This window comes from Mytilus californianus, unplaced genomic scaffold (assembly GCF_021869535.1).
Source record: "Mytilus californianus isolate M0D057914Y unplaced genomic scaffold, xbMytCali1.0.p SCAF_8, whole genome shotgun sequence".
NCBI lineage: Eukaryota > Metazoa > Mollusca > Bivalvia > Mytilida > Mytilidae > Mytilus > Mytilus californianus.
In genome coordinates, this window is record NW_026262734.1 from 68,787,430 (window position 1) to 68,814,827 (window position 27,398).

Genomic DNA, 27,398 nt, shown 5'->3' on the forward strand with positions numbered 1-27,398 from the left:
CTTTTTTACTAAATTGCTTACAAACAAACAATTTTTTTGTAAAAATTCAGTGGATATCAGAAACTAATATGTATTTGTTCCACTATTTCAGAGTTCCAATACATTAGAGAATAGCAGTGTGAAGATACACAGATGCCATTATTCTTACCTATATTTACTGTCCCCTCTCAGGTAACTAAACAGTATTACAATAAGTCAATGGTATTTGTTAGCAGTTGTATTAGCATTGGCATGTTTCATTTCCATGGAGATTATTTTTCCCTGCACCTTCAGTCATGGTTCATTGACATTGAATATATTTACATAGTTTACATGTTAAAAGTATTGCAATTTTGATTTCATCATTTGCATTTTACTATCAAAATTACATACAGACATTACATAACTCTGTGTCAACAGTTTATTGAAACATTGCCCCAGGTAATGCCCCAGGTAAGTAATTTATTTATTTGAAAACAGACTTTGATGATGATGATGATGATGATGATGATGATCATTACTTATGGTAAGGTAAAACAATGATGATGATGATGATGATCATCATCATCATCATCATCATCATCATCATCATCATCATCATCATCATCATCATCATCATCACCACCACCACCACCACCACCACCACCACCACCACCACCACCACCACCACCACCACCACCACCACCACCACCACCACCACCACCACCACCACCACCACCACCACCACCACCACCACCACCACCACCACCACCACCACCACCACCACCACCACCACCACCACCACCACCACCACCACCACCACCACCACCACCACCACCACCACCACCACCACCACCACCACCACCACCACCACCACCACCACCACCACCACCACCACCACCACCACCACCACCACCACCACCACCACCACCACCACCACCACCACCACCACCACCACCACCACCACCACCACCACCACCACCACCACCACCACCACCACCACCACCACCACCACCACCACCACCACCACCACCACCACCACCACCACCACCACCACCACCACCACCACCACCACCACCACCACCACCACCACCACCACCACCACCACCACCACCACCACCACCACCACCACCACCACCACCACCACCACCACCACCACCACCACCACCACCACCACCACCACCACCACCACCACCACCATCACCATCATCATCATCATCATCATCATCATCATCACCATCATCCTCCTCCTCCTCATCATCATCATCATCATCATCATCCTCCTCCTCATCATCATCCTCATCATCATCCTCCTCCTCATCATCCTCATCATCATCATCCTCATCCTCATCATCCTCATCATCATCCTCCTCCTCCTCCTCCTCCTCCTCCTCATCATCATCCTCCTCATCATCATCATCATCCTCCTCATCATCATCATCCTCATCATCATCATCATCATCATCATCATCATCATCATCATCATCATCATCATCATCATCCTCCTCCTCCTCCTCCTCCTCCTCCTCCTCCTCCTCATCATCATCATCATCATCATCATCATCATCATCATCATCATTATCCTCGTCATCATCATCCTCATCATCATCATCCTCATCATCATCAATCATCATCATCATCATCATCATCATCATCATCATCATCATCATCATCATCCTCCTCCTCCTCCTCCTCCTCCTCCTCCTCCTCCTCCTCCTCCTCCTCCTCATCATCATCATCATCATCATCCTCGTCATCATCATCCTCATCATCATCATCATCATCATCATCATCATCATCATCATCATCATCAATCCTCCTCCTCCTCCTCCTCCTCCTCCTCCTCCTCATCATCATCATCATCATCATCATCATCATCATCATCATCATCATCATCATTTAAAAAAGTTAAAAAGGCCAAATAAAGTACGAAGTTGAAGAGCATTGAGGACCTTAAACAACACAAATAGTAAATGACATCATTTTTGTTCAATGAAAAAGTTTGGGAATTATATTGCTTATTTTCTAAGTCTTTGTAACTATTGACTAATACATATGCTGTGAAAGGATTATGGAACGTAGTAGCACTAATATTTCATTCTTTTTATATAGAAAAAAAAATCATACTGAGGTTAAATAATTTATTCTGTTTTCAGATCAGTTACAATTGAAAAATGCAGAAGTACAACCATAGTTCTTGGACCTGTAGAAACCACAGTCTATCTCAGTCATTGTGAGAAGGTTACACTGATAGCACCCTGTAGAAACATTATGATTAGGTAATTTTGTTTTTTTACTAAAAAAATGTATAATGTGGGAAAATTATTTAATGTGGTGATGGTTAGTTGTGGTAATGACTATTTGATGAATGAAAATACACTAGGGAAGTAAGAAATACATTTTACAGACTATCAATAAGCTTACAAGTTTTGTTACAGTATATATCCTTGTGATTCCTCATGCACTAAAAATCAAAACAAAATACAATACAATACTCCAGACCCCCAGTTTAGTCATTTAAGAATAGTCTTTGGAAGAAAACTATCAAACAAAAATAAATATTTGTCAAAGATAAACTACCGTTTTTTTTTAATCTAGACATTATATGGTAATAAGATTCTCTTCTGTTTGAGATCAATATTAACCCCTGTATAATACCATTATTTCATCTATTTTTTCCAGTGGCAGTACTCTCTGTAGTTTATATACACTGACACCAAACAGACCAGTAATACTTGGTGGGAATGACACATTACTTCTGGCTCCATATCACACATTCTATCCAAGCATTGAGGATCATATGAACAAAGTTGGAATAGGGAGTTCAAAAAACCTTTGGGATCAGCCGTTATGTGTTGGTAGGTATTGGAATATTCTTTATTATATGAGCTGTGTCGGATAGAAATCGACCGTATGCCTGTGTCCATTCATACCTGTTTGCTTACAAATCTTTTTTAAAAGTAAAAAAAGGTTCTAAAGATATGTATAAAATACTTATTAATAACAATGTAACTCAAACAGGACAACTGAGGAGGGGTGAAATATTAGGCGAAGATTTCATTTGGAAACATATATTCAAAATACCCTTTAGGTGTAATACCACCAAATCATAGTTCGTCACATCTGGTTGCATACGAAAATAGGTCGAAAAAAAATATTCCCTTGAATTTGACAGTTGTAGGTAATTGATCCTACATTTCATTGCAGTAAAACATTTCTGAGTCATAAACATATATCTTGGGTATTTCAAAGCACCATCATTTCTTTATTTGGAGTTTCTATAGAATATTTTGGAAACTTGAGGTTACATTGTTACTAAAGCTTGTACACAGGTTAAAAAAGGGGGAAAATTTGATTGGTTAACTTCCAGTGATGGTTATTTTCTTATATGCAATGAAATGTTATGTGAAATTTTTTCTATAGTACTGGACAGGATAAATCTTTACTCATGCCAAGTATTTCTTTATTTGAAACAAAGATAAATTCTGCACAATTTTTTGAAAAGTGCAAATTTAACAAAGACTAATAGGGGAAAATCAATGGTGGTATTATACCTAATATGGGAAGCTGTACATGCACCTTTGACCTTGTGAGTACTCTCATGTGTTAAGATTTCTTGCTATTTAAGTAAAATATTACAAATAATGAAATATTCTGAGTGGATTGAGTCTCCAAAATACATTTTATGAGAAAATTTCCTTGAAATAGGACTTTACCATGAATATTAGTTGACAGAACAAGCCATACTTAGAGTTTTGGGGAGCTTTTTCTCCTTATTTCTTATATTCTGCTATACTAGAAAATTTTTCCTAAGAAATACTTTAATAAATATATAGTTTTAAGTAAATGAAATTATTTTTAAAGCAGTAACAGCAAATTATTCACCAAAAAAGAAGTTTTTTATGTCCCTCTCTGGAACGCGGCGTAAATTTAAGTTTTACGTAAGGACTTATTAAAACCTCCTTGGAGACAGTAAACTTTTATACGGATAGTTCATTCAGCTTGAATACTTCAATTAATCATTTATAATAACATTTCTATCATAAATGAGTGAAAATTACCCCAAAATTTTTATTTATTGGCCTAAAAAGTAGAAATTTTGAGGAAATGAGAGGTATAAATGGACCAAAAGAGACCTTATAAGGAAGACAAAGAGGTCCATTAGTAGTATTTATCATCCTAAAGTCATCTTTTGTATCATATTCAACTGTTTGTAGGCAGATGAGATAAATATTTGATCATTTATTGGTCCACACTATATTCTATCATGATGCGGCTTGGTTTGGATTTTTCGAAGAAATTTTGCTCGAATCGCTGTAGATGTCGTCTAACATTATAATAAATTTTTCTCAAACTATTGAACTGATTATGACAAAACTTGACAGGAATGCTTGAAATAACCAGTATTACAAAGGAAAAAAGTCACATTCAGTTTATTTAACAAAAAAGTCTTCTTTAGGTGTTATACCACCAAATCATAGTTCGTCACATCCGGTTGCATACGAAAATAGGTCGAAAAAAAATATTCCCTTGAATTTGACAGTTGTAGGTAATTGATCCTACATTTCATTGCAGTAAAACATTTCTGAGTCATAAACATATATCTTGGGTATTTCAAAGCACCATCATTTCTTTATTTGGAGTTTCTATAGAATATTTTGGAAACTTGAGGTTACATTGTTACTAAAGCTTGTACACAGGTTAAAAAAGGGGGAAAATTTGATTGGTTAACTTCCAGTGATGGTTATTTTCTTATATGCAATGAAATGTTATGTGAAATTTTTTCTATAGTACTGGACAGGATAAATCTTTACTCATGCCAAGTATTTCTTTATTTGAAACAAAGATAAATTCTGCACAATTTTTTGAAAAGTGCAAATTTAACAAAGACTAATAGGGGAAAATCAATGATGGTATTATACCTAATATGGGAAGCTGTACATGCACCTTTGACCTTGTGAGTACTCTCATGTGTTAAAATTTCTTGCTATTTAAGTAAAATATTACAAATAATGAAATATTCTGAGTGGATTGAGTCTCCAAAATACATTTTATGAGAAAATTTCCTTGAAATAGGACTTTACCATGAATATTAGTTGACAGAACAAGCCATACTTAGAGTTTTGGGGAGCTTTTTCTCCTTATTTCTTATATTCTGCTATACTAGAAAATTTTTCCTAAGAAATACTTTAATAAATATATAGTTTTAAGTAAATGAAATTATTTTTAAAGCAGTAACAGCAAATTATTCACCAAAAAAGAAGTTTTTTATGTCCCTCTCTGGAACGCGGCGTAAATTTAAGTTTTACGTAAGGACTTATTAAAACCTCCTTGGAGACAGTAAACTTTTATACGGATAGTTCATTCAGCTTGAATACTCAATTAATCATTTATAATAACATTTCTATCATAAATGAGTGAAAATTACCCCAAAATTTTTATTTATTGGCCTAAAAAGTAGAAATTTTGAGGAAATGAGAGGTATAAATGGACCAAAAGAGACCTTATAAGGAAGACAAAGAGGTCCATTAGTAGTATTTATCATCCTAAAGTCATCTTTTGTATCATATTCAACTGTTTGTAGGCAGATGAGATAAATATTTGATCATTTATTGGTCCACACTATATTCTATCATGATGCGGCTTGGTTTGGATTTTTCGAAGAAATTTTGCTCGAATCGCTGTAGATGTCGTCTAACATTATAATAAATTTTTCTCAAACTATTGAACTGATTATGACAAAACTTGACAGGAATGCTTGAAATAACCAGTATTACAAAGGAAAAAAGTCACATTCAGTTTATTTAACAAAAAAGTCTTCTTTACAGTCACTATCAATACTAAACTACAGAGGCTTCAGTACAGAATCAACCACAGAATTCTTGCCAGAAATAAATTTTTATGTAAAATCAAACTTATTGATAACCCTTTATGTACTTTTTGTAAATAAGAAGATGAAACTGTTGAACATATTCTGTGGAATTGTGATATTGTCCAAAATTTTTTACAAGATATTGATTATTGGTTTTTATCTGGTGGGGTAAGGCTGCTATTGAATAAGTTAAATTTTATTTTTGGTGATCTATCAAAAGTTCAAAAACGTGACCCATATAATTTGATTTTTTGTCGAGCCTGCGACTTTTGTCGCAGAAAGCTCGACATAGGGATAGTGATCCGGCGGCGGCGTTAGCTTACTTCTTAAAAGCTTTATATTTTAGAAGGTAGAAGACCTGGATGCTTCATACTTTGTATATGGATGCCTCATGTTACGAAGTTTCCGTCAGTCACATGTCCAATGTCCTTGACCTCATTTTCATGGTTCAGTGACTACTTGAAAAAAAAGTTAACACTTTTTGTAATGTTAAATTCTCTCTTATTATAAGTAGTAGGATATCTATATTTGGTATGTGCGTACCTTGCAAGGTCTTCATGCCCGTCAGATAGTTTTCACTTGACCTCGACCTCATTTCATGGATCAGTGAACAAGGTTAAGTTTTGGTGGTCAAGTCCATATCTCAGATACTATAAGCAATAGGTCAAGTATATTCGGTATATGGAAGGACTGTAAGGTGTACATGTCCAACTGGCAGGTGTCATCTGACCTTGACCTCATTTTCATGGTTCAGTGGTTATAGTTAAGTATTTGTGTTTTGGTCTGTTTTTCTTATACTGTATGCAATAGGTCTACTATAATTGGTGTATGGAATGATTGTAAGGTGTACATGTCTAGCTGACAGGTGTCATCTGACCTTGACCTCATTTTCATGGTTCAGTGGTCAAAGTTAAGTTTTTGAGTTTTGGTCTTTTTTTCTAATACTATATGCAATAGTTCAACTATATTTGGTGTATGGAAATATTTTATGATCTATATGTCAGTCGCGCAGGTTTTATATGACCTTGACCTCATTTTCACGGTTCATTGCTCAGTGTTAAGTTTTTGTGTTATGGTCTGTTTTTCTTAAACTATAAGCAATAGGTCAACTATATTTGTTATATGGAAGAATTGTTAACTGTACATGCCTGCCTAGCATGGTTCATCTGACCTTGACCTCATTTTCATGGTTCATTGGTCAATGTTTAGTTTACTTGGTTAATGTTAAGTTTATGTGACAGTTGTAATAAAGCTTTATATTTAGGACTATCAACATAATATCAATGATTAGTAAAGAAGGCAAGACATTTCAGCGTGTGCACTCTTGTCTATACATGAAACAATATACATGTAGGACTCTGAACCGCGATGGCACTCCGAACCGCGATGGTCATGCTGATGTGCAATGGTTAGATGCTGAAGTGCGTTTTTGATCACGCTGAAGTGCGATGGTGGCATTGTTATGCTATCTTGTTGATAGTTACGCCGAAGTACGATTGTGGTTACGCTGAAGTGCGTTGGGTTACATAAACTATATTTTTAGTGTTTTTCATGTTCACATGTTGATGAAGAAGTAAATATGTTTTCTAGAAGCAGCTTTCTTGTTTATTAAGTAAATCATCGAGATTTATTCCAGTCATAATTGTAACGTTGTAGTTTACTTTGGACAAAAAGAAGTCAACATTCATACAATCGTTCCAGCCGCTACATGCAAATATTTTCTTTCCATTAAAACCAGTGCTTATTTCAATGAATGAAAATGTGATAGCTGTTTAAAAAGCAATATAATAAGTGCCTAATGAACTTATCACCGTATGTGGTTTTTACTGCAACTAGAAAAAATGTGGAATGTTTTTGTATATCCAACATGAATACAGTAAATACATTCTTAATACTACTGGTAAAGTGAAATAATTAGTAAACAGGGGAAATTTAGCCTCTCTGTAGCAGATCCTTTTCGAAATTTACAGAAGTTTTGTTTTTTGCGTACGATGGTGCTTGGAAATCTTTAACTACATAAAGGTCCGCAGACATACTATATGTCTTAGGATATTACGGTAAACGTAGAGCTCATGAGAGCTGAGAGCTGAGATTACTTTAACACATATAGTAATCTCAGATGAGGGGAACAAAGTAAAGATAGACTGTTAACGCAGAATAATGTCCTCATGCAGCAAACTTAAAGAGAACGAGCTCTCATTTAGTATGAAACTATAACTAAGGACATATATAGACCATAGCACTTCGGCGAAGACCATCACACTACAGCGTGACCATTGCACCTCCGAGTCCTACATATATACAACAGTAGATGTTTTTCAAAGGATCTTTCACTCAGTGCCATTAAAGAAAAGCTAAAATATATGAAAATTTAGAAAAAATAATAGCAGTCAAAAATAAAAGAAAAGGGCACTTTGATACCATGTGGAATGCATTTAAAGATATATTCTTATAATTCAAATTGTCATTTATTTTTTGCAAATACTTATTGTCAAAACTAACATAATATATTAGTTTATCTAATAGCACAATTTATTATGTACTGAAATCTTACAGGATATTGCAACCTCTTCCTTTTTCATAAAATACTTTGCCCTACTCATGTGGTACATAACTCAAATTATCTTTTCTTTCCGTAATTATATACTCTTTTCATATTAGATAAAACTGAATTTTCAACAATCTTATTGTTATAGATAAATAGATATTCAAAATGTATTGCTAATATTACTGTATGTATGTTTGATGTGTTGTATTTGTTGTAATTCTTGAAAATAATTTAAAAAAAAATAAAAAAAATAAATTGACCTTATGCAAATGAATATCATTACAACTGTTAACCTATTTCCGGTTGAAAAATCACTACGCAAAGTATGTAACTGTTTGAAAATTCAGTTGATAAAAGAACCTTTCAAAACAGACTGAAATTCATCTTTTGTTTCGTATTTGAATATTCCAAAATCAATCAAAGTCTTATACATGTACATGTATATGTGAACTTGCATAAGGTCGATTTCTATCCGACACAGTTCATATATTGATCAAACTATTTTCCAACTAAATTTAAAGAAATGTTACATTTTGTATCTCAGAAATCTTGTTTGCGTAAATTTTAATCCAGTGAATACAGCATTATCAATGAGTTTTGACTACACTGTCATGTTTATACAAAGTGATAAACTCACTATTGTCAGTCTTGTAGTGTATATTGAACAGGAGTGAACTAATGACAGATTTCATTCCATTTGTCAACTACATAATACAAACTGTTACCTTTTGTTTAATCATCCTTAATGTTTTCTGCAGGACCAGACCACAAAGATGAGGGACCAGTATGGGAACTGTTACCTGTGTCAGAATTCTTTACCTTTAACATTCCATTTGAAGTGGAAGGAACAACTACAGTATGTTTTCATGTTCAATTATTTTGAAATTAGTTCAGATCCAAAATTCTCTCAGTTTAATCAAATGCTAAGTACTTTTTGAATTTAGACTTTCAAGTTGCCAGTTTGAGGTATTTAAGTTAAAACTATAATAATTACAAGAACAGAAAATAAAATGAAGTGATGTCAGAAGCTTGTAAGCAAAGGCTGAACACAGGATCTGTAATTTAAATAGATTGTGCAAGTACTGGTATATGAAGAAAAAAAAGTTATCAAAGGTACCAGGATTATAATTTAATACGCCAGACGCGCAATTTGAAGACATAAGAAATTTTGTAACAGAGGCATAACTTTTTTTCAATTGAATCTGTAGATACATAATAATATGCATAAAGTAAGCACTTTAATGTAAAACAGAAATAATATCTCCCTTTATGCATAATTAAAAAAAATGATTTAAACTGTTGTTTGATTGCAATAAAACATAGTTTTACAAATATAAAATGTTTAAGTGCATAGTTTTGAGAACATAACATATAAAATAATTTACCTGAACTGTATTAAAAGAAAAACACCACTTATAATTTAAATGCCAATCTGGTAAAAATACAACATAATTATTTTTTTTCTGTAGCAAGTGATTTACTTTATTTCTCCACAAAGGGTAGCTTTATTTTAGATTTTTGTCTCGCTTGACGAAGTCAAAAAGTGAGACATAGGTATGCTGTTTCCGGCATCGGCGGCGGCGTCAACAATGTATTAGTTTGTGATTAGGTCTAGTTTGTGGTGAACCACAAGTTGTAGGTCAATCATATTTGGTATACAGTTGTATTAGTATTAGCACATCTCATTTCCATGGAGATTATTTGGTCCTGCCCCCTCAGTCATGGTCTATTGACTTTGAAACTTTTGCTTATTTTACATGTATTAGTTTGTGATTAGGTCAGTTTATGAGGAACCATTAGTGGTAGGTCAATGATATTTGGTATGCAGTTGTATAAGCATAGGCATATCTCATTTCCATGGAGATTATTTGGCTCAGCCCCCTTAGTCATGGTCTATTGACTTTGAAAATTTTGCTTAGTTAACATGTATTAGTTTGTGATTAGGTCAGTTCAAGGGGAACCATTAGTGGTAGGCCAATGTTAATTGGTATTCAGTTGTATAAGCATTAGCACATCTCATTTCAATGGAGAATATTTTGCTCCATCCCCTCAGTCATGGCCTATTGACTTTGAAACTTTTGCTTAGTTTACATGTATTAGTTTGTGATAAGATCAGTTTAGGGGACGACCATTTGATATTCTGGGGTGGGCCAGGAGGATTTTGAAAATAAATAACTCGGCCTTGATAATCACAAAAATAAATAGTTTGTTCTGTGGTAGTTCGAAAATAAATAACCTGACTTACAATGTATTGAAAATGAATAACTCGGCAGGTCTTTAAGCCATTTAAAGGCATTTTATAAATGCTATTCGAAAGTATGAGGTGGCACCAGATTCTTCATAAAATTCATCTTTTTTTCATAAAAAAATTCGGGAAACACTTCCCAAATCCTTTAATAACAAAGGTATAAATATTATTTAAATATACTTGAAATGTCTGAAAATGGGTTTCATTTAACTTTAGGTATATTGGCTCAGGAACACTTACCTCACTTTTATTACAGGGCTGTAACTACATTGAGGCAAATACCTTTATGTAGGAAATTTTAAAACCAAAAGCTTATCTTCATATCAAATTGTTTTCACAGCGAGTGTTTGCAAGAAGCAAATTCTGTTCTCCATTGGACGTAGCACCTGTTTTTTCGGGATCAATGTTTCTTTAAATTTGTCTTTTGTTCATTGATTGCCCTTCTGTATTCTCTTAGTATTGCATTCCTTTAATGATTTAGTAATTTTGTTTTCAACTTGATCATGAGTTTTATTTTATTTAGTACTTTTTAGCTAATTTTACAACTTAACTACTTTAAATTGTATCCCAGTTAAGAGCTACATCAAGTTGTAATTGAAATGTGTTATTAAAAATTACTTGACATAGTTATATCACTGATAATCAGCCCCTCTTAACTTAATTTGAATAAAACCCCATATAATTTACAGGTATAAAAGATTTAAATTCTGCATGCCGAAACAACAAAAAAAAAAAAAAAAAAAAAACCAGCAGCCACATTAATATTGGTCTTTTGATGTTGTCCATATAAACTTAAGTCTTAACGCTGAATCTATACATTTTACTTTGAGACCAAAATATTGTCAAAAAATTATTAAAACAGAACTTGAGTTTTCAGAATAAGAAAGGGTCTGGGAACGCCCAGAAAGCACGATTTTGCATCATTTCTTCTATAGTTTCTTTGGGCCTTCAGCGGCTTCAAATCCCTTCAATTTTTTTTTTTCAAATACATTTGGCAATACTTTTAAAAGAGGCTAGTCACAGCCCAAGTCTAATACCGTGTATGTATGCAATACATGTATATGCAGTTTGGAATTCAGAAGATTCATTTCCGCAGAGGATGATGATTAATTCTGATTAAATGGTACATTAATGACTTGACTGTACATGTATTATTTATAATAAAAAAATAATTTAAAAATTGTATGTTTTCAAATATTATTAATATAGTTATGAAAATAAATAATCAGTCCCTTGTTTTAATGAAAATGAAAAATCTTGCTTCAACAGTGCAGAAAATAAATAATCTGTCCTCTTAGTTTACAAAAATAAATAACCGATCCAAAACAAATCCTCCTGCCCCCCCCCCCCAGAATATCAAATGGTCGTCCCCTTAAGATGAACTGCTAATGTTAAGTCAATGATATTTGGTATGCAAATTTATTGGCATTTGTAAGTATCGTTTCCATGGAGATTAGATAGCTCCACTCCCTCTTCATGGTTCATTGACTTTGAAACTTTTACATAGTTTGCAAGTTAATGTTTGTGTTTAGGTTTGTTTAAAGGGAACAACTTATAATAAGTCAATGATATTTGGTATGCAGTTGTATTAGCATTGGCCCATCTCATTTACATGGAGATGATTTAGCCATGTACCTCAGTCATGGTTCATTGACTTTGAATATTAGCCTAACTTGTTAAGTATTGCCATTTTAATTCAACATTTGCATAATCAAAATTACAAAAAAGTGAGACATATCTCTGTGATAACAGTTCATTATGTTTATTTCTTCTCTAGAGCATTCCAGGAGGACTACCAAATAAATATCAAAAAGCTGTAACTCAGAGACAGAAACAAATTGACAGCTGGCAGAAAACTGTCAAAGATGCTGGACTTAATAAACAGCAGAGGAAAGAGTTCCAGGAATTAGTAGAATCTAGGTTTCATGTATGTAATTTTTTGGTTTCTTTTGACTTCCTAAAAATTATGGGATAAACAATCTAAAGAATTATAATAGTCATGCCATTTATAAGAAATGCAATTTCAAACTATTTTTTATACGACTGCAAAAAAATTTTTGTGGTCGTATATTGGTATGACGTTGGCGTCGTCGTCGTCGTCGTCCCAAGACACATTAGTTTTCGAACTCTAACTTTAGTTTAAGTGAATGGATCTCAATGAAATTTTACCATAAGGTTCAATACCACAAAAGGAAGGTGGGGATTGATTTTGGGGGTTTTGGTTCCAACAGGTAAGGAATTAGGGGCCAAAAAGGGGCCAAAAATAAGCATTTTTGTAACTTCCAGACATAACTTGTGTGTAAGTGTATGGATCTCTCTGACATTGTACCACAAGGTTCCATATCACAAAGGGAATGCTGGGATTGATTTTGGGGGTAATTGCTTCCAAATTTTAGGAATTAGGGGCCAAAAAGGGGCAAAAAACAAGCATTTTTCTAGTTTCATGACAATAACTTGTGTGCAAGTCTATGGATCTCTCTGACATTGTATCACAAGGTTCCATATCACAAAGGGAATGCTGGGATTGATTTTGGGGGTAATTGCCTCCAAATTTTAGGAATTAAGGGCCAAAAAGGGGCAAAAAACAAGCATTTTTCTAGTTTCCAGACAATAACTTGTGTTCAAGTGTATGGATCTCTCTGAAATTGTACTGCAAGGTACCATACCACAAAGGGAAGGCTGGGATTGATTTTGGGGGTAATTCCCTCAAAATTTTAGTAATTAGGGGCCATTAAAAGGACAAAAAAACAAGCATTTTTCTAGTTTCAGGACAATAACTTGTGTGTAAGTGTATGGATCTTTATGAAATTGTACTGCAAGGTTCCATATCACAAAAGGAAAGCTGGGTTTGAGTTTGGGGGTAATTGCCCGAAACGTTTAGGAATTTGGGGCCAAAAAGGGGCCAAAAAACAAGCATTTTTCTAGTCTCCAGACAATAACTTGTGTTCAAGTGTATGGGTCTCTCTGAAATTGTACTGCAAGGTACCATACCACAAAGGGAAGGCTCGGATTGAGTTTGGGGGTGATGAGTCATAAGGGGGTTCAAAAAAATTGGGGGGGGGGATTTTTTTTTCCTTTTTTTTCTTTAAAATTTTCCATTTTAAATTGGTTATTTCTGATTTATATATAAAAGCAAATAATAATGATATGGTTTGAATAGGTAAATTAAAAAATTTTAAGTTCTTAGACCACTTTCATTCTGTGTCAGAAACCTATGCTGTGTCAAATATTTAATTACAATCCAAATTCAGTGCTGTATCAAGCTTGAATGTTGTGTCCATACTTGCCCCAACTGTTCAGGGTTCGATTTCTGCGGTCATATTAAGCTGCGCCCAGCGGAGCATTTTATTAGCTAGTTTTGTCACATTTATTAACACCTGTTTTAGTGAATTAAAGTTATCTGAAATCACAAGTAAAGAAATAAAGTTCAACTCTAGAAGAGAAATCATGTCTTTGTTTATTTCAGGCATAAGGAAATTTAAAAAAAAAGTCATTAAAAAATACTTTATAATTGATATTTATCAATATATTAAGAAATTGACAGTGCTAACAAACAGACTGCAAAAGGATGTGTAAAATGAACCGTGTAATTTTAGTATAACATTTTGCTTATAAAAGCAGGTTATAAAAATAAGAAGATGTGGTATGATTGCCAATGAGACAACTCTCCACAAGAGACCAAATGACACAGAAATTAACAACTATACGTCACCGTACAGCCTTCAACAATGAGTAAAACCCATACCGCATAGTCAGCTATAAAAGGCCCCGAAATGACAAATGTAAAACAATCCAAAAAAGAAAACTACCATGAGAAGATGTTGATATACTAGTTAGTTGTATATAAATATCCAGTAAGTTTTTTGTACACCTGTATTTAAATATTAATATGTCTGATTGCAGGATAAATTATATATGTTTGTAGGTATGGTTAGCAGAGACAAACTACAAACGAGAACTGGATAGTTTAGTTGTACCACCTCCATCAACAACAACATGAAAGATATCTTGATGGCTGTTCAGGATTTTTCAATTATGAATTATGGCATCTTTAACAACCTGAATAGTGTATTACAGCTATCAGTCTCATTGCTGCATATGTACAACAGCAGTCCAGAAAACATAGATATTGAGTGTCAATTGTTACTTTGACCATTATGTTTAGAACAGTGCTGTTTTTATAATTGGTTGTGAAAGGAATTCCTGAAAATTGACAAACCGTCCATAATATTTTTATATTTTCGTGCCATCAGATCTGTTAATTGTTGTATCATTATTTATTTTAAAGGGTCCTAAAATATCATAATATCAGATAATATTCAGATATTACAAGTTTCTAAAAAATCTTTTTACAGATTTGCTTGCTGTTATCTTACAATCTACACATATGTCCTAAGTTCAATCTGCTGACCCTGGACATATATGTTTAACTGTTTAATATTTACAAAGGAAGGCTGTAAAAGCACAGTTTTAACAATCTGGATAATCAACTTCTTTTGATAAAATATAAGTTAAAAGGGGGGGGGGGGGGGGGGGGGGGTTATTATTTTTATATCCAAAGGGATTGGTTAAACCTTTGACTTCCCATAAGTAGATTTGTCTTTTCTATTATATATTTTAATATTACTCAATCGTTTTATAAAAATAACAGTAGGCTATCAAGGATATCTGGATAGTTTACACCTTTGTATGGAGAACCTCTTAAATATTTTTTGTGTCTTAGTTATATAGATCTCATTAAGTATATTAATATTATAATTCATAGAAGTATGAATGATTATACACTGTGATAGATGTACAATTTTCTGTCTCAAGCTCTATGTTGTATAGTCCAGGACGAATTTGTAATTTGTACAAATCTCGTAAATTTTCAATGTGTTAAGCACATTAAAATTCTACTGTACTTGTCATGTTCTAACTTCAAAGCCAATACACATTGCACATACTTAATTTGCTGCATAGAAAACAATTGTTCATTTTCAATAGGAAGACATCCAGTGGTGACTGGGATGTTAATTCTGTTGTCCCATTTAAGAATAGTGCTGTTTGTTCAGCACATTATAGTGTGCTGTAAACAACTAATCAGAGTACTCCTGAGATGGATTGTTGCGAGGCATGATATATTTGCCACTGGACATTTCACAAACAACAACCTTTCAGTCAAAATGTATGTTCAAATTCAAATGAGTGTTCTGCAATAGTGTTTTTTAATGTAGATTTATCATTAATATATTCACAATGGATTCGATGTGATGTTGTCTTTATTATTCATATAAAAACAAAATGTTAAAGTATCACAATTACAAACAAGTTTTTACGTCAAAATAATTGATGAATGTAATGTGTTTAAAAAATCCACCAAAATTTCGAACAAAATAACTAAGAATAAGACGTTTTGTTCCAAAATTGCTGTTGCAAAAAACTTTGTAAAGAAATGAGCAGGGGAATACAGGTGTAGGGAGGACTGATAATTGAAATCATTTCACCATCAATAGCATTGTTGAAATTTCTGAAGGGTATTTGTATTAGATTATTGATTTGATTAGGATAGTCATTTACTTATCCTTATGTTTTAAATACTGAAAACAAAAAACATTAAGCCAATTTTATTTTTATTGATGCCACATTCCTAGAGATTTATCTTTGCCCATGTATACGACTCCCTGTTTATTTTAAATGTCTTTAGGTCCATTTTGGAAGTAATCTGCCAAGGTCCTTTTATCAGAAAGCTTAAACTGATGGAAAAGAGAGAGCATGGAGTGGATATACAGGTATTAATAAATCAAAAGAACAACTCTTCATATAGTTGTTTTCTTAGATTATAGTTTAATACTGAAAGCAAGTTTGTGTTTTGAAAGAGATCAATAAAATGGCAACAAGTTATGCCTTTTGGTGATTGTGTGAAGCTTTGGATTGCATGCCATTGCTTTGCATTTATATATTTACAAAAGAAAAGATATTTAGATTGGAAGCAACAGCTTGCAATTGTTTGTGTCTTTTTTAACCCATTCACCTAAAATCCTGTCTGAAGTTGGGATGTAATCTTTTCCAGATGTGTTGTTATAAAAATATGAGGAACCTTAATGCCCTTCTTGGAGATAAAAATCAGAAAACTGAAAAGTAGCCAAAATCCGGTGGGGGGAAGGAGTTATTTGGTGGACACTAGATTAATGGTATAGGCCCTAGGTATTTACTATTGTTCTAAATGTAATATGATCAGATAAATTCTGGTCTGTAAAAGCATACATTTTGGCAGACCTGGCTTGCCATTTATGTATCCAGAGCAAGACAATTCAATGAAGTCATATTTGATTCCAGTCAACATGAATGGGTTGCTGTAACTGAAAGATAATAATTGAATGACAAAAAAAACACAGTTTTGTTAATTTCCACCTCTCAAGGTCGAATTAGAATCTAAGAATAGACCAGAAATTACCATTTTCCAGCAGGTGTTGGTTCTGATTTTCCAGAATTCTCTTGGTATCGAATCAGTTGAAGAAAAATATGTGACTGCAGGTTGATCAAACAACAATCAATCATTGATTTTTTCTTTGATGTTAGAAATTTTATGTGCTTAAGTAAGTGTGTACAAACCTACTTTATCATTGTCATTCACTAAGCATTCAACTGACAATTAATACTTGCTTATTAAACCCCCTGCATACAAACTGTAGGAATCACCATGTCCGTCTGTCTGTCTGTTTATCCCGCTTCAGGTCTGGCGCACTACTTTTGAACCATTGAACCTAGGTTGATCAAACTTGGTATGCAGATGCATCATTGGCTGGGAGTAAGTCATATACCAAAGTTAAGTAACTCTGACCTTGACTTTGACCCTCTTAAAGTAAATTCTTGCCCAAATTCATTTTAGGTTCATAACTTTTGTACCATTTAACTTAGGTTAACAATCTTGGTATGCAGATGCATCTTGGGCTGGGGTTTCTATACCAAACTCTGGTCACTCTTACAATAAAATTTGACCTTTGACCCCTATGATAGTAAAACCTTGTCTGATTTGTGTCCTGCGCATAATTTTAGTTCCGTAGTACTTAGGTTGATGAAAGTTGATATGCTGATGCATCATGGGATGGAGGTGTGTCATACACCAAAGCCAGGTCACTCTGACTTCTACCTTTGACCCCTTTGATACTAAAACCTTTTCTGATTTGTGTTCAGTGCAGAACTTTTATTCTGTAGCACTTAGACTGACAAAACTTTGTATGCAAAGGCATCATGGGATTGAGATGTGTTAAATACCAAAATCAGATGACTCTGACTTAGACCCTTGAACCATTATACTTAAAGCCAAATATCTCAAAATGTCAGTCTCAATGCTGAATTTCACAGCAACAACCTAAATGCATGCATGTACAAGGGTATTAGTGTCTTGCTATGTGGACAGCTCTATTTCTACCTGTGTTTAGTTATAGATATTTGTTTGTACTTAGGTGTTTATTTCATTATTTAAACATCAGTATGGTCTTTTGGATTAAAAAAAAAAGAAAGAAAAATACAAAAATGTTTGCCCGTTGTATGCAGGAATATAGTACCGCTTATAATGGATTAAGTAAACAATGATGTTGGTACATTTGAAACATTTATGTCTGAAAGACATATTTGACGTCTCTGCCAAAAATAGTTAATTCTGCCATTTGCTGGAAACTTAAAGAAAATCAAAGTCCTGATAATTTGTACACTCTTAATGTATGCATAATTTAAAAGGTCTAGCTCGTAAACTGTATGAGGTGTAAGCTGGAAAAACTATGTACCCTGCATGTATAATTTCACCAAAAAAAATTCAACAATTTGCCATCTGTCTTTAATATGACAATGTTCAACATCCCAAAAACAAGAAAACGAAAATCCTATGTATATGCACACCTTTTATATATATGTACAAACACTCAGCAAAAAAAGGACGTTAGTAAAATAAATCATTGGCAAACTACCGGTATTTTAAAGGTTCTAGTTTGAGAACTGTTAAAGGAGTTAGCCAGACAAATCATGTATTCCACATACTCAATTTCTCCAACGAAAATGACAATGTTCAACATTCTGTTCAATGTTGCATGGAAAAATTAAAGTCATAATCCTTATAATATGCACTAATACTAAGTTCTAACACTGTACATGATTTAAAATTTCTTGCTCGAGAACTCTAGAAGTTAGCTCCATGTTTCACTATGATATTACCAAAAAAATGATTAAGTTCAATGACCTGTCATTTTGGGAAAATTGAAAGAAAATCAAAACCAAAACAACATGCACACCTTTAGTAAATGTACTTTTATTCTACTTAATATTAAAGTTCTATTTTTGAAAACAAGAAGGAGTTAACCAGACCAACCATGTACCCAATTTGGGACAGTCCGAAGCACAGTTGTAATACAATATGCATACAACATTTTTTTGTGGAGGCATAAGAAACATACTCAAATTAAAAATGAATTGAATTTATTCAATAATTAACATGTTTTTTTTATTGATATAATAACACTTCTGTAACAATGTGAATGGCAAATAACATGCATAATTTTGATTATTCCTTTAATTGCATCCGTGACTGCATTTCTGCACTCATGTTATGAAACTTTTCTATTATATGTATTATAAAGTTTTCTATTCATACAAAATGTAAACCAGCTTTCATTTAGCAGCATTAACTAATGAACAGACTTTACAATATTCATTAGAACAAAAACAAATGCAAGTTTTTATTTGATAAAACTAAAATAAAATAAAATGCTTCGCTGAGCGCAGCCTGATAGGACCGCAGTGGTCAAACCCTGAACAGTTGGGGCAAATTTGGACACAATATTCAAGCTTGATAGTATCTGAATTTGGATTGTGATCAAATTTTTGACATAAGATAGGTTTCTGACACAAAATAAATGTAGTCAAAGATCTTACAAATCTAATGCGCAATACTGTGCAAGTGAAGATTTCTTCTTGAAACTTTTCAAAAATTTGAAATTTTGAAAATTTTGAAAAAAAAATATGAACCCTTTAAAAAAAAAAAAGGGAAACCCCCCTTCCCCCCAAACTTTCTGAATCCCCCTTTTAGCATTAACCATCAAACTCAATTGCAAGTCTTTCCTTTGCAGTATGGAACCTTGTAGTACAATTTAAGAGAGATCCATACACTTAATCACAAGTTACTGTCTGGAAACTAGAAAAATGCTTTTTTTTTAACCATAAAAGCCCATTTAGATACATCATAAAAGTATTAAAATAGAAAATGACATCATAGTCATGGCTAAAATTAAAAAACCTTCATCAACAACTTTTAATAGTAATATCTAAAAATAAAATTCCTTCATCAGCATTTAAAAGTAACTTCTAAAAATAAATTGACAGCTAGGACTTTGCAACCATAAAAACCCATTTAAAAACATCATAAAAGTATTAAAATATTATAATAATTGACATCATAATCATGCCTAAAATTAAAACACTTTCATCAGCAACATTAAATAGTAAAATTTATCTAAAAATAAAATTCCTTCACATACATATCATGGCTATAATTAAAATACCTTTATTAAACATTTTTAAAATAGTAACTTCTAAAAATAAATTGACAGCTAATCACCTAAAGACAATACATTTCTTTATAAATAATTTACAAGCAGTGTAAGGGAGGTAATTTGACAATATGTGTTTGAATTACCTCCCTTACCTGCTTTAAAATTATGTTTTGTATGGTTATGGTTGGTAATTGTCCATTAACCTGGAAACCCTTGTTTTTCCGTTTCTCCCCCTTTTTTGCCCCTAATTCCTAAATAGTTTGAGCCATAACCCCCCCCCCCCCCCCCCCCCTTCCCAAAGCAAATTATTACCATCCCTTTGTGATATGGTAACTTGTGGTATAATTTCAGAGAGATCCATACACCATTTCACAAGTTATTGTCTGGAAACTAGAAAAATGCTTATTTGGGCCCCATGTTGGCCCTTAATTCCTGAACTGTTAGAACCATAACCCCCAAAATCAATCCCAACCTTCCTTTTGCGGTCATAAACCTTATGGTAAAATTTCATAGAAATCCATACACTTAAACAAATGTAATTGTCCGGAAACCAATGTGTCTTCCGACGACGACGCGATACCAATATACGACCGCAAAATTTTAAAATAAAAAGGAATGTGTGCCAGCATATATGACGATTTAAAAGCAAATATTTACTTGACTTAAGATGTTAGAGTTTAAGCTGTTTAAATTAATAGTAAATAATAAATACATTTCATTAAAATTAGATGGTAAGCATTTTTTTTTTTAAAGTTTATTACAGATTTTAGAGGATGGACACCAAATGGTGGCATATACTCACATGGCCATCAAGGGTAAGATGCGCTAAACCAATATCTACATCAGCTATATTCTAGATGTAAAAGTGTGTACAAATAAAATTGATATTTTATTTTTAAAATTTGAAATTTCTAATTTGAATTCCTTGATCCATAAAAGTAATTTCATTGGAGTCAGTATATCAAATGTGAATTGAGAAAATAGGTATTGATTTCCATTTGGGCATTCAGTAGAAAAAGTAAACAACAATTTAAACTTTTAAATAAAAGTTCATTGGAAAAAGAATAAATTATAGGATCAAAATCAAATATTTTTTTTTATTAAAATATGGAACAGAGTTCACCTTACTGCACTGTATGGAATTCTAGGATTTGGTATTAGTATGAACAAAAGCTATTGTACTCAAATCAAAATGTTACAGATGGACAAAAATGACAACATAATCATCTATACATGTATACCAAAGTTCATACAAAAAAGATTCAAAAAAGTAAATACAATATGATAATCATTTTTTTTAATCCTGCTGTACCAGTTGGTGTGTGACAGGCTTTCAGGATTATTTCCCTTTGTGTTGAATCATCATTTAAACACTAAAAGATAACTGTTAGATTTGTATGGTGTCTCATAGCATCACAAAGGTCCTCCATCATTTTGTCAATGGTTCATATAATTATATCCTGGAAATAAGATTTAAATTGAACTCTTCATATAAAATATGAAAACTTAAAATGAGGATAAACAAAAAAGAAAAGAAAAGGATTGCTTAACCTACCATTTGTGTACACAATCACTGATAAAGAGCCCAAAGTATACATGACAAACTTATTTACCAGAAACACCCAAAAAATTTACAAATTTACAATCATGTTCTGTAAATTTACTATTCTTAAAATGTTTCGATAATCAAAACTATTTGAAATGTTTGATTTTCAGTGCCCGTCAACGTTATTTGTATGGCCTTCAACCTGCTTTGATTCGAGCGCTACTGATGATCTTTGTGTAGACGAAACTCGTGTCTGGTGTACATTATAAGGACAGCTAATATTTATGTTGAATTACACTTATATTCTAACAAAAAATCTGAATCCTTTAATAATTACCGGTTTCCAACGACCTATAATTGAATTACCTTTTTTTTCTGGGAAGGCATTGTAATAGCAGAGACATAATTTATACATTATCGGTGAAAGCTTGACGACTGTAGTGTTTGTAGGGTAAATGTACCAAGCACTATTAACAGAAACTTGTTTGATAATTGGTTGCATTTGATTTGCCATTGTCAGTAAATTTTATTTACCCATGGAAACCGTCAAATGGTCTTCAGTCACTGTTGCTACACCAAGTTTGTCTTTACTGTAAGGCGGTTATCTTGTCACAAATTGTCGTGTATCAGGCATTCTTCCACAACAAGAATAAAATTTTACGTTCCTACATCCCCAGTGGTCAATCACAATTTTTTTTATGGCAATGTAACTGTAGTATATACCCCAAATTGTAACTGCAATAGAATAGGAAACATAATCTATACCCGAGAAGACTGTTTTTGTCACCAGCTGCACACGATTGTCTGTCAAATAAACTCAAAAATAATTTTTGTTCATAAAATGCCCTGGGACAGCTTTATTGTTGAACTTTTTGTATTTATTTTCTTGCTGATGATTTTTGCTGTTTAAATATTCACTTTCGGTCACGGCGACTTATTTGTAGATCTTAGTCAAAAACACAAGAACAGCAAGGTTAACATAGTCGTGTAAGGACAATTATTCCTACAACCAGTTGATTGACGATTTAGGACCAATGGAAATAATTATATCATGACTTGCTGATCGTTTTGTTTTCATACGACCGCAAAATTTTTTTGCGGTCGTATATTGGTATGACGTTGGCGTCGTCGTCGTCCGAAGACACATTGGTTTTCGCACAATAACTTTAGTTTTAGTGAATGGATCTCTATGAAAATTTACCATAAGGTTCAATACCACAAAAGGAAGGTTGGGATTGATTTAGGGGGTTATGGTACCAACAGTTAAGGAATTAGGGGAAAAAAACAAGGGTTTCCTGGTTAATGGACAATTTAAAAGCAGTGTAAGGGAGGTAATCCAAAAACAAAATTGTACAATGTTGTACAATGTTGGATTACCTCCCTTACACTGCTTTTAAATTATCTATTTAAGACTTTTATGATGTATTTAAATTGGTAATTATGGTTGCAAACTCCATTGGAAATTTGAATTGAGATTATGACCATATCTTGAGGGAAAGAATTTTTTTTGGAAAAGGAGGGGGGGGGGGGGGGGGGGGAGGGGGGGTAAAAAAAAATTGTGGTTGGCAATTTTTTTTTTTTCATTTCAGATTTCAGAAATTAAAAAGAAAATTTTTTCAAATATTTTTGGCAAAAAAAAGAGGGGGGGGGGGGGGGTAAAAACATTAATTTTTTTTTTTTTGGGGGGGGGGGTCAATACGCAACAGCATAGTGTATTTCACAAAAAGCAAAAAAATGAATATAAATATATTCCAATCATATAACCAATTCTCAGTTCTTTGACTACAGTTATTCGGTGTCAGAAACCTATTATGTGTTAAATATTTAATTACAATCCAAATTCAGACCTGTATCAAGCGCGAATAGTGTGTCCATTTTCGCCCCAATTGTTCAGGGTTGGACCTCTGCAGTCGTATCCAGCTGCGCTCAGCAAAGCATTTTATTTTTTTTTAGCCACAGTGGTAATGATTTTGCGGTAAGAGTTGTTCCATATGGCACTCCCACCATACTAAAAGAACACAATAATGTATTACAGTTTATTCCGTGGGGGTGCCATATGGAACTCTTTCCCTTATGGGTAGTCAACTGAGGTCGTAAAACACCCACATAGTGGTAGTATGTTTCAGGGGGAATATCAGGACGCTTCATACCTTGTATACAGATGCGTTATGTTACGAAGTTTCCGTCTGTCATTTGCCCCTTGTCCTTGACATCATTTTCAAAAGCACTAGGTTTCTTCTCCTTTCCTTTGTCTTCCATTTGTGTAAGTTATATGTCAATCCAGCAATAGAAACTCACGTTACCATTCTTAAACCAGTTTATCGGTCTTTTTTCAATTTTTAGTAACAGTTACATTGACCTATGCCCTAATGACCCCCTTTCCTATACCTCCCATCTGTATATATATAAGATTCATGTCAATCAAGCGAAGGATACTCTAGTCATCAATTGTTTCGGACAGACGAATGGACAGAGGGAAGGACGGACAAAGTGATTATATATATATACTATGTGCTCTCTAATATTTTTTTTGGGAGAATATCAATGAGAATAAGCGATCACAATTTATTATTTATTTTATATTGTCAAAAAATATTAAACCTATATTATCCACAAAAGAAGAAGACGACAGGACCCTTTACTGAACATAAATTAGAAATAAGGACAATGACTATTTATACTGTACATAAATATTTTTGTTCTGCTCATTTTATGTATGGAAGCTGAATGCTGCAAATTTCGTGTTTTTGAGTTTTAGTGTTTTCAAATCAAGAAACTGCGAAAGAGAAAACACGAAATGCGAAAGCGTAAAAACACGTGACGAATTCAAATTTCTCGATTTTGTGTTTACGCTTTCGTTTTTGCGTTTTCCCAATTTATCCATTTCGCATTTGTCAATCACTGCCTGTGACTGTCTATCTTCAATCTGATTGGATAATGATTAACGATTTGAAGAAAAACTGACTGGATAATATTATTTTCAGGTACTTTTTATTGTTACAGCGAGTACTTGCGTATGTAAACTAATTCATAATGACAACGGGCAGCACTTTGGAAATATAATGGCGACAACTTGAAAACGTGAAATTGGCCGCATCCAGCTTCCATCTTATGTTTATGTGACAATAAAATATTTGTTTGTTAATGAGTGAACTTGTCAATTTGGTCTGTAAGGCCCGAATTTAATCACTGGTTACTAGTTAGACAAAATTGTGAACGAGAGATCCTCTTTTTATGCGCCCGCCGTCACCGGAGCGGGCATTTAGTGTTACCATTGTCCGTCCATACGTCTCAAAATTTTTTCCCTTCTCTAACTTTAGTTTGCATCAACCAAATGTTTTGAAACTTATACACAATGCTTCTTACCACAAATTACAGATCAAGTTCGAATTTGGGTGGCGTTACTTTTACCGTCACAGTCTTGAGTTATGCCTCTTTATAATGTTATACGCAAGCGGGGGCATCATCTATCTGTGTCCCAATGCCATAGACACATTCTCCGTTTATTTTTAATAAGTACTTTTCCGAAAACTCTGCCAGAAGGTCATGTACACCTATCATTGACCAATAAACCATGAAAATGAGGTCAAGGTCAGATGAAACCTGCTAGACAGACATGTACACCTTACAATCATTCCATACACCAAATATACGTGACCTTTTGCTTATAGTTTCTGAGAAATAGACTAAACCACAAAAACTAAAAATTGTTCAATGAATCATGAAATTGAGGTCAAGGACATACAAAACCTGCCAGTCGGACATGCACGTCTGCCGGACAATTATTCCATACGCCAAATATACGTGACCTATTGCTTATACATTTATAGTATATGAGAAATAGACCAAACCACAAAAACTAAAAATTGTTTAATGAACCATGAAAATGAGGTTAAGGTCAGATGAAACCTGCCAGTCGGACATGTACACTTAACAATAATTCAATACACCAAATGCAGTTGCCCTATTGCTTGTAGTATATTAGAAATAGACCAAACTACAAAAACTAAAAATTGTTCAATGAATCATGAAATTGGGGTCAATGTCATATGAAACCTGCCAGTCTAACATGTATACCTTACAAACATTCCGGACACCAAATAAAGTTTACCTACTGCTTATATCTGAGATGCGGACTTGGCCATATAACTTTAACCTTGGTCACTGATCCATGAAATGAGGTCGAGGTCAGGTGAACCCTACTTGAAAGGCATGTAGACCTTGCAAGGAACCCATATACCAAATAGATAAAATTGAGAATGAAAACGGTGAATGCGTCAAAGAGACCCCAACCCGACCAGAGAGCAGAGTTGTCCTATTATTCATAATAAGAGAGCTCGAGTATTTCACTCTAAAAAAAACGGTATTTTTTTTCAAGCAGACACTGAACCATGAAAATGAGATCAAGGACAATGGACATATGACAGACGGAAACTTCGTAACATAAAGCATATGTTATTCAATGTATGAAGCATCCAGGTCTTCTAGCTTCTGAAATATAAAGCTTTATACAAATAGTTTACGCATTTGCCGCCGACGCCGGATTGTAATCCTTATGTCTCTCATACTGCGACTTTTGTCGCAAGCGAGACAAAAAACAGGCTTTAAAACAAAGCTATAGTTTTGAAATCTTAATGAGAACCAAGACAACGGATATAATATGCCAGATGAAACTTCAGAATATAAGGCATCTGATACATACAAGATTTAAAGCCCCAAGAACTTAGATTGTCTAACTTCTGAAATATAAAGCTTCACATAAATATAGTTAACGCTATCTCCGTTACCGCCTATAAACGGATTAACATCCATATGTCTCGTACTCTGGGAAATTCATTGCAGGAGAATCAAAAACCAAAATTTTCGGCCAGAAAGGGTCGTTTCCTTGGCCATCCTGGATCCAGTAACCCCTCGAAAATAAACTTTTATACTGCCTCGAAAACAGAATGATACGTTATTGTTTGCTCCTGCTATTAAATGTAATGCTCTTGATGAGGGGCGGACATGGTAAAGGGAGAGAGGGGCGCGAGAAAGGAGAAAGGCACCCCCTGTCCGCCCCCTTCTCGATATGCGATCAGTCATCATCAGATCTTGGGATCAACCGAGTTTATGTACAGCGCATATATATATATCATTGGAAACATTTTTAAATCCAATAGGCAATACTGATCCATGCAAAATCATAAAATAGAGTTTTTATATATTTTTTTTTACCAACATACGCATGATACATTAACAAGTTTTTTTTTAAATCAATGCTGATTTTTTTTATAGAGAAAGAATAAAAACAATATAAAGTACTTACTAAACATATTCTTTGAGTTTATACTCGGCAGATCAAACTATGATGTATCTTTTTCTTATAAGTTATCCTACGCATAGTACGGAAATCACTCCATAGTATACACTTTGATTACTTTAAGCCTAAAGTTTTAAACCGTATTAGCCTAGGGGTTCGACTACGCGTTAAATACAGATACCATTCAGCACATCTCGGCTGATTTCTTTTAGATATGGTAATCTGCCGAGATTTTCCGATTGTTGGTTGATTGGCAAATACACGTCAGAAATCCTTATATGCCCAGGTATCAGTTTTAATCTATCGAATGGATTTAAAGATGAAACGATATCGTTTACAAAGATTGCTCGTACTAATTATAGAATATCTGCAATTCTGAGGTACTTGGTGAATCAGTGAA

General features: G+C 33.7%; 1 protein-coding gene and 1 long non-coding RNA gene across 2 annotated transcripts in view; one reads left to right on the forward strand and one right to left on the reverse strand.

Annotated features, from left to right (window-relative positions):
• Positions 1–15,152, forward strand: part of LOC127713006 (TBCC domain-containing protein 1-like) — a 33,077-nt gene extending 17,925 nt beyond the window's left edge. Inside the window, exons 14-19 of the mRNA XM_052219597.1 lie at positions 92–171; positions 2,115–2,237; positions 2,641–2,816; positions 9,137–9,234; positions 12,404–12,553; positions 14,552–15,152. Coding sequence (XP_052075557.1) covers positions 92–171; positions 2,115–2,237; positions 2,641–2,816; positions 9,137–9,234; positions 12,404–12,553; positions 14,552–14,626 — 702 coding nt within the window. The 3' untranslated portion in view covers positions 14,627–15,152. The remainder of the gene's footprint in view (positions 1–91; positions 172–2,114; positions 2,238–2,640; positions 2,817–9,136; positions 9,235–12,403; positions 12,554–14,551) is intronic.
• A 6,336-nt stretch (positions 15,153–21,488) lies between these two features.
• On the reverse strand, positions 21,489–27,165 carry LOC127713014 (uncharacterized). Its single transcript, XR_007987361.1, has 3 exons — positions 27,005–27,165; positions 22,234–22,434; positions 21,489–21,613 (listed from the first exon to the last, which is right to left on the reverse strand). It is a non-coding gene; the product is annotated as an uncharacterized LOC127713014 (long non-coding RNA).
• Between the last annotated feature and the right edge of the window lie 233 nt (positions 27,166–27,398).